This window comes from Alligator sinensis, unplaced genomic scaffold (assembly GCF_000455745.1).
Source record: "Alligator sinensis unplaced genomic scaffold, ASM45574v1 scaffold1298_1, whole genome shotgun sequence".
Lineage (NCBI taxonomy): Eukaryota > Metazoa > Chordata > Crocodylia > Alligatoridae > Alligator > Alligator sinensis.
In genome coordinates this window covers 627,079-635,359 of record NW_005842192.1, presented here as the reverse complement: position 1 = coordinate 635,359, position 8,281 = coordinate 627,079, and the positions used below count along the sequence as shown (strand labels likewise).

General features: G+C 50.5%; 1 protein-coding gene across 1 annotated transcript in view; it reads right to left on the bottom strand.

The window, feature by feature from the left end:
• Positions 1 to 219: 219 nt before the first annotated feature.
• The window catches only part of CCDC12 (coiled-coil domain containing 12), a 61,446-nt gene continuing 53,384 nt past the window's right edge, over positions 220 to 8,281 (bottom strand). The window contains exons 5-8 of the mRNA XM_025207375.1: positions 5,771 to 5,832; positions 5,635 to 5,669; positions 3,815 to 3,891; positions 220 to 1,570 (exon numbers count right to left, since the gene is read on the bottom strand). Coding sequence (XP_025063160.1) covers positions 1,491 to 1,570; positions 3,815 to 3,891; positions 5,635 to 5,669; positions 5,771 to 5,832 — 254 coding nt within the window. The 3' untranslated portion in view covers positions 220 to 1,490. The remainder of the gene's footprint in view (positions 1,571 to 3,814; positions 3,892 to 5,634; positions 5,670 to 5,770; positions 5,833 to 8,281) is intronic.

Here is an 8,281-nt window from a genome sequence, read left to right as displayed (position 1 = left end):
TCCCCTTAACCTCCTTTTCTCCGGACTCTCGTTCGCTCAGCCTTTCCTTGGAGAGCTGCATTTCAATGTCTTAACCGTCATCTTCCTCACTCACTTCCAGATGCTGGGGGCATAGCTCACCCATTGTCCCACATACCAAATCTGATGGAAACCAATGATTTCTGAAGCACTTGGACCATCTTGCCCATGTACTGCTCACAAAGGAGGTGGCCTTTCATATCTCTGTTGGATCATTTTATTAGGAAAACTATTAGAGCCAAGCTTGGCCAGTAAAAAAAAAAAAAAGCACTGATATGATGCACGCTGTGCCACCCCCCGCGGAAGGACCAGAGAACAGAAAAACAAAATGTGAATGGTCTGCTGGCCCCTCTGCTAGAAAGTAGAGGCTTCTTTCCCTGACCCACAGCCTAGAATATAATCCTCGAGCAACAAAGCCATTTCACAATGGGCCGAGGAATTCTTTTGTCCATGCCAGATAGGATCTCATCTCCAGCAGGGTCTCTATGCAACAAGTTACAAAACTCGTTGCTTTTGATATCGAAGTGCCGGAAAGCTGGGCAGCAATTCAAGCCCCCATCAAAGGCAATAACTGGTGTGTTACAGTTCTGCTGGGTGCTCAGATTGCAAGAGAGAGAAAACAGGGCAGCAAGGAAATAAAGGGACCTGTGTGCACCAGCCCTCACTGCATGGAAATATACTGATCTGTACTGGTCAGGGAAAGTGGTAACCCCTTCTCCAGCCCATTGGTCGAGCTGGGAAGATGCTGCGTGGTTCCCTGGGCAGTGCAGGCAGGGCCTGTATTGCTATGGTGACCTTCCCACTGAGCACAGGGCTTTGCTTCTGGGAGTGTGGGATTGTGGCTGCAGCGAATCTGGCATTTTCTGTCTCAGTCTGATCCTGATCCCTACTGCTGAGCCTCTTTTATATGACAAGCTCAGGACAGCCCCATTGAACCCTATTTCCCCTGTACCCCAGAGCCCATGTCCTGCACCAGGTACAGTCTCTTGGAGCAGAGTGTGCGGCACAGGGCAAGAGCACTGCAGGGTACATCTACGCCACAGTCCGGAGACCCTTTTGCAGCACACAGACACTTGCGCTAGCTGGGGAACCGAGAACAGTGAAGATTTTATTTTACCAAGAACGGACACATAATGATGGGCTCTGCACACCTGGCTGCTGCCTCACCATCACTGCTACCAGTGTGTGGAGCTGATGGGATTAAAGCTAACGTGTTTGCCCAGGTTGCAGCTGCACCTCCCAGTTGCAACGTAGACGTACCCCAAGACACTCCCATGTGAAATGCACTCGCAAAGTTAGACACAGCCTGGTTTTCTAGAACAGGGATGCCTTGATCTGTCCCTTTCCAGCAGGGTGTACGGCTAAAGCACCAGTGTATCCCACTGGGAGAAGCCCCTGTGCCTGAGTCCGTGGGGGCGGAGGTGAGCAGCAAGGTGGATCCGACAGGCCCAGGGGCAGCCAGCTGGCCCTCTTCAATCAGAATCACTTCCTTCTTGTTTTGCTGATCCCACAGCCAATGCCAGATCATCCTCTTGGCCTCTTAGCCTCTCTCCTGCAAGGAAAAGTCAGTCAGCAACCGTGAGGAAAGAGATCTGGGAGTCACTGTGGAGCACTGAGCTAGAAACATCCGCTCAGTGCTCCACAGGAGCCAAAACGCAAACAAAATGGTAGGGATGATGAAGAAGGGATTTGTAAACAAAATGGAAAGCATCATGATACCCCTTTATAAACACACGGCATGTCCATGCCTTGAATGCTGTGCCCATTTCTGGTGCCCAAGCCTCAAAAAGGATAGAGAAGAACCAGAGAAGAGCAACAAGGATGATGGAGGGGCTTCCATAGGAGGAGAGGCTAAAGAGGCCAGGACTATTTCATTTAGGAAAGAGAGGCTTGAGGGAGGACATAAGAAGTGTTTACAAAATACCAAATGGGGAAGAGAAAGTTGATAGGGATTTATCATTGGCTGTCTCTAACAATATGAGAAAGAGGGGTCACAACAAGAAACTAGCAGGTACTATGTTTAAAACTAACACAAGGAAATTCTTTTTCACCCAGAGTGTCATTAAAGGGTGGAAGTCATTCCCACCAGATGTGGTGGAAGCTGAGAGTTCAACCAGGGATTGGACACATTCTTGGAGGAAAGGGACATCAGTAGCTATTGAGCACAGGAGTGAGCGGCACAGCCGCCGAATCAGAACTTCCCAGACCTTAAATGCTGGAGGCTGCAAGTGGGAGAGGAAGTGGACAAACATCTGGTCAGACCTAGTTCACTCTCCCTTCCAGCATCTACTCTCTGCCGCTGCGTGACGCAGGAGACTGGGCAAGATGGGCCTATGGTCTGACCCAGTCAATGGCAATTCTCATGTCCTCATCAGGCAGCCACACCGGGATCTGCACGAGAAGACAGAGGACCCCAACTGTGCTATCCAGGCCTCTGTGCCTAGCAGCTGCCAGCCAAGGCATCCTGCTCCCCTGCCTTAGCTCAGGATCCAGTCATGACTGGAAGAGATGTGGTATCGCCCCAATGCCAGGTCCTAGGCTGGTGAATTGGTGTCACTAATCTGGGGATAGCCCACAGTGAGAGCAGAATCAGGCCTTCCCGAAGCAGCCCATCACTCCTCCCTGCACTCTGGGGGAGAAAGTCAGCGCTAAGAGCATCCCGTAAGGTCTTGGCCAAAAAGGCCGACACTGAGCTGCCCACTGAACTACCCTTCTGGGTATCCTGGAAACCCATCTTCCACCCCCCCAGCCCATTTAAGAGGTGAGGAATAAATGCAGGCTATACGTGTTACGATCATTTGAACTACACTTAAACAACCCTCGTTAAAGCTAAACTGCTGTAGCACTACAGCAGCTGCAAGTAACACAGCCCAGTTTCCGGGTCTTGCTGTACTGACAATGGAGACCTGCCAGGCAGCCTCTCTCAGTCCCCAGGCCAGCACAGCTCAGCTTCGGATGCAAAAGTTACCCGGTGGGGTCTCTTGCATTGCTCTGCTGGGGCCCATGTGCTAGCACCAGGGCTTCCCCCCCCTGCAGGCCTGTTCTGCAGAAGAACAAGGCCTAGCTTGAGGAGGGGCTGAATGAACACTGTTCTGGGGCCTGAAAGATCTGACTTGTTTTCCTATTAATTTCAACAGATAATGATCATTTTGGGGCCCTTTTCCAGGACGTATTCACTTCAGCTTGCACTGGCAGGAAGTACAATGCAGCCCCCAGTCCTTGTAGCAGGCAGGACAGGACGCACTAGCAGGTATGTTCCTGCTACACGAGAGGGATAAGACTACAGTGTGTATTAGCAGTGAACTTGAGAACTGCTGAGTCTGCATGAAGTAGCCAGCGGGCTTAACACTTCACAAGCTTTTAGTCACCGAGACGTACAGACTAGCACTGCTGCCTGATAGAAATGGCTGCCTGTGTTAGCCAGGGGTGGTGTAAGTGGTGGGGGCCATCTACTGGGAATTCTCTCTCAACCCCGATGCTAAATGGCCACTGAAGTCAAGATCTGTAACTGAACTGGAAGTAATAGAGGCCATAAAGCTACAGGCTTCTACAAAGCCAACCCCTTTAACATTCCCTGCCTGCTCCTTTCTCCTCATGATGGTCATGCTTCCTCTTCTGCCAGGAAGCCCCAGAGAAACCTGAAAATCAGCAGAACTTACTGGCTGAAAACAAAGCCAAGAACTCCTGAGATAAATGCCCAGGGATCTAAGTAAGTGGCCTGCTTCCAAAAGTGCCGAGCCCTTCTTGGCTCCAGGTGATCTCAGGTGCAGGCACTTCCACAGCCACAGTCACTTACTTATCAGTTCGGCAATCGCCCTTTGCGTTCTCTTCTCCAATTTCTCCAGCTTCTTGGCAACATCTCGCTTTAGATCCCTGGGGAGGAGAACGAGCACTTAACACAAGAGAGATGAATAGAGGGGGCGGGCTAGTACAGAGAAGCAGCACCATTGTGTTTATTCAATGCAGCACTGAGCAAACAGCCACAGAAACCCCTTACGGGCACTGCAAGCTCCTTGGGGCAAAGACTCTGCTGCATCTTACAGGGCACGTGGCTGGCATCAGCAAAACTACTGTAAAGGGTGTGCAAACCAGGCTGATGGGGCATCCCTGCCACAAAGAGCCCCCTAAGCTACCAGCAGCAGCTTGATGCTGAAGTGCCCATGCTCTGCGCAGGGTGTCTGGGACAGATTTCAGCAGATCAACCCCTGATCCACAGCACTGACCATGTCCTGCATCTACATGATGTGGGACTTGGGAACTGGACACAAAACCCAGCTGAGGAGACATCATCTCCCCCAGAAACCCACCAAGCTGTCTCTGAACACATGCTCTGGGCTGCAAAAACTTGTTGGTAACATCCCTTTACTTGCTGGTGACATCTCTTTGCTCGCTCTCCTACATGCGATGTTCCAGTAGTGCGTGACCCCACCCCCGCCCCGATGTCTGCATACACGTGCATGGGGTACAAACTTCTCGCACTACATACTTGTACAGTGCAGGTCCTCAGCTCAGCCTCAGGACGTCAGCCCAATGCAAGCAATAAAAGCTTTACACTCTTATCAGACATGAGCAAGACAAATTGTTTCTGTTGTAGAAAGCCAGAGGAGCCAGAGATAAGTGCCATCTAGCTTGTCCTGGAGAGCCAACCACTGTTCATTCCTTGCGAGATTTTTACCAGTGTTGTTTCCTACACTCCAGCCTTTTCATCCAGACATGGGAATATGCCCATCATGTCTTGGGAGACTGCTCTGTACTTGGATCTCTCTGCCAGGAAGTTTCCCTCCATATTACTCCTCCAATTCCACAGAATTCATAGAAAATGAGGGCTGGAAGGGACCTCAGGAGGTCGCATCTAGTCCAACCCCTGCTCCAAGCAGGACCAGCCCCAACTACATCATCCCAGCCAAAATTTTGTCTAGCCAGGTCTTAAAAACCTCCAAGGATGGAGAGTCCACCACCTCTCTGGGGAACCTACTACAGTGCTTTACTACCCTCCTTGGGAGAAAGTTCTTCCTAATATCCAACCTCAACTTCCCTTGCTGCAACTTAAGCCCATTCCTCCTTGTTCTGTCATCTACCACCACTGAAAACGGTTCACCTCCATCCTCTTTGCAACACCCCTGCAAGGAGGTGAAGGCTGCTATCAAATCCCTCCTCAGTCTTCTCTTCTGCAAACTAAATAAGCCCAGTTCCTTCAGCCTCTCCTCACAAGTTATGTGCTCTACCTCTGAACCATTTCTGTTGCCCTCCATTGGACTCTCTCCAATCTATCCACATCTTTTCTGCAGTGGGGAGCCCACAGCTGAACACAGGACTCCCGATGTGGCCTCCCCAGTGCTGAATAGAGGGGAAGAATCACTGCCCTCCATCTGCTGGCAACGCTCCTGCCAGTGCAGCCCAGGATGCCATTAGCCTTCCTGGCAACAAGGGCACACTGCTGGCTCATATTCAGCTAATTGTCCACTGTAACCCCCAGGCCTTTTCCTCAGAGCTCTGACCCAACCACAACCACCCCAAAAGGCTAAAACTAAGGCAACACTTGCAGGACATCCCTCCTACCACAAGGAGACCCCAATTGCCTGGGAGTGACAAGCTCCAATTCCAGGAAGCACTTACCAGTCTGGCTTCCGGGGAGCCAGGTTGGCCAAATCCTAGGAGAGAAAGAACAGAGGAATTCTCAGTTAAGAACAGCCAAGCTGATGGGATGCAGAAAAGGGCATTTAATTGGGGGCAGAAAGATCCAAGCACATACCACTTCTTCGATGATGGGTTCCGGCTTGGCTGCTTCGAGCTGGTCTTTCACCTTCTCTTCCACTAGAGGGAACAACAGGACACTGAACGTTAATGTTCATCATACAAAACAGCCAGCACGAGGGCAGCATGGATCCCTGCTTCATGTTTTTGAAGGGACAGAATCATGCAGCCTTTCACTTTAATCCAAAGCCAGTCCCCGCTGCAGTATTTGCAACCCAAATACTGCAGCTGCAAGACCCTGAAAGCAACATGGACCCCAAATGGAAAGGGAAAAGCACTGTCTGATGAGGGAAGTGCAAGGAACAGCAGCGGTACAGACAGCAGAACATAAACTCCTTTTATACAAGTTGTGCCTCTATCAGTAATGCGGCAGAGATGTCTCTTTAGGATACGACTTCAGTTGCCACCAGCCCTGGAGAGCCAGCCAAGGTGCGCTGGGTCTGAGCCTCCCTGAAGCAGCATTTCCAGAGCAGATAACACTGGAGCAGACAGTGACTACGTATCTGGTATGAAGGTAGCCACGGGAGACTGAGGTGAGTCCACCCCGAGATACGTTGTACTTAAACCCTCCGTTGCAATCATTTGCATCAGGCAGAGAAATCAGAAATGCCCACGATTCAATTCTTTCCTGTCTCCTGCAGGGAGAACAAACCTCCCCACAGGCAGAGCTGTTAAGGGTACCTGAATTGCATAGAAGTGTCTGCTTGAAAGCTAATGCAAAGCCTCACGTGGAGCAAGAGACAAGGGAGAAACAAAGAGCCGTGTGGATGCTAGAGCTGGGCTCCGCTGCCTTTCAGCTGGTGGGTGCAGCCCAGGCCCTCCTAACACATGGAACCGAGTTCAGCAACACTTGTCCAGGACACAAGAGGGACTGTTACAACGTGCCCCTACCATTAGAAATGCAGTGCTGAGAAACTCCACGGTGCAGAATGAAACCCCCATCCTTGGGGCTGCCGGCAAGGACTCTGCCCTGAAAGATGCATCAAAAGCAGGGCAGGGAAGGGCCTCAGCCCCTTGCCCCTCAGTCCAGGTGAGCAGGGTAACACAGCTGGACCCGGGCGGTGCTCAGATCTCGGTTTGGGCCAGGATTTTGGGAGCAGCCGTTGGCAGATAGCAAACTGGGTTTGGAGATGGAGCAACTTGCTGCAGAGATCACCTGAACATTGTTCCCAGAACTTCTCTAGGGCTTTGCCCATGCTGCAGAGTTTCGCCGGCATCCTGCATCAGCTCTGGGAGTGAAAAAATCCAAGTCACCCAGCAAAGTGCCCCATCTGGACACAGCTATGCCGACTCTGTCTTGGACTCTAGCACACGCATTTCTTCAGCTGCCCTGTGCTCTTTTCCCACTAGGGGACTCTCCTGCCACAGCTATTCCTATCGCACCGATGTAAACGCATCCTGAACCCAACTCAATGCACTTCTCCTAAGGCTTCAAACCCTTATTCCCTATTTTTGATACACCTGCTGCGTTTCTGACTTCTCGCTTACGCTGTACATTTCCCTGCTTCCAAGACCATAAAGCTCTAGTACCTGATCCCATGCCCATAGGACGATTTCCTGAAGTCAGGCATCTCTAGGCTACTACAGATGCAGGTCTTTAAAGAGAGGATCCCAGCTCTGATGATGAGCTGGGCTGGGAGGGACAATGGGAAACAGTCAAGAAAGTGATTCCCACTTCCCACTACTTTGATGGTGGGGAGGAGAGGAGCTTTTTACCATTTTATAAAAGGATAAGCCACAAGATCCTGCCCCTAGCCAAACTGAACAGGGACCCCGTTATTTCCAAGTGTAGCCAACCCTCCTTCACATGGCATCACTCTATATTATCTTTCACCCTTTCAAAATCAAAATCATCCCTTTTTAGGACATCTTTCTAAGAGTCCTTTTTCTAGAGGGCTCGCTGACAACATGCAGCAGCAGGGGGATTTCTTAAAAACATTAATTAAAAGGTAAGTGTTTTTTTAGAGCTGGAGAGCGATGCCGGACTGACAGCCCTGCAATTACTGCTAAGCAAAGATGACTGCTTAAATGTGGGCTATTAAATGAAAGCGGCCTGGTGCTGAGTACAGGCACCTCCTATGGATGGACTTCAAGGAGACGTCAGATCCTCTGAGAAGCAAGTCATTTATTCAGAGGCTTGAATACTGCTTTACATGTCCAACACTTTAGCACCTCCACTTGGAGACCGACGTCCTGAGCTCATAGAAAGGGATCAAAAGAACAGCAAAAAAAGCACCCTCCACACTGCCACTAATTAGACTTGGAGAGAATCACCACTGGGGCAGTGATTCTCAACCAGGGTGCTGAGCACCCTGTGGTGCCTTGTCAAGGATGCTGTGGGATGCCATGCATCATCAGCCCTGCTAGGTGCGCAAACATGATTCACGAGATAAATACAGAGATTTCAAATAGGCAGGTGTCTCCATCTGATTTCAAATAGGAATTCATAGCATTAAAAACCATTCTGAACCGTTGTGGTCCAAATTGTTTGCGACAGACGAATTGCTCT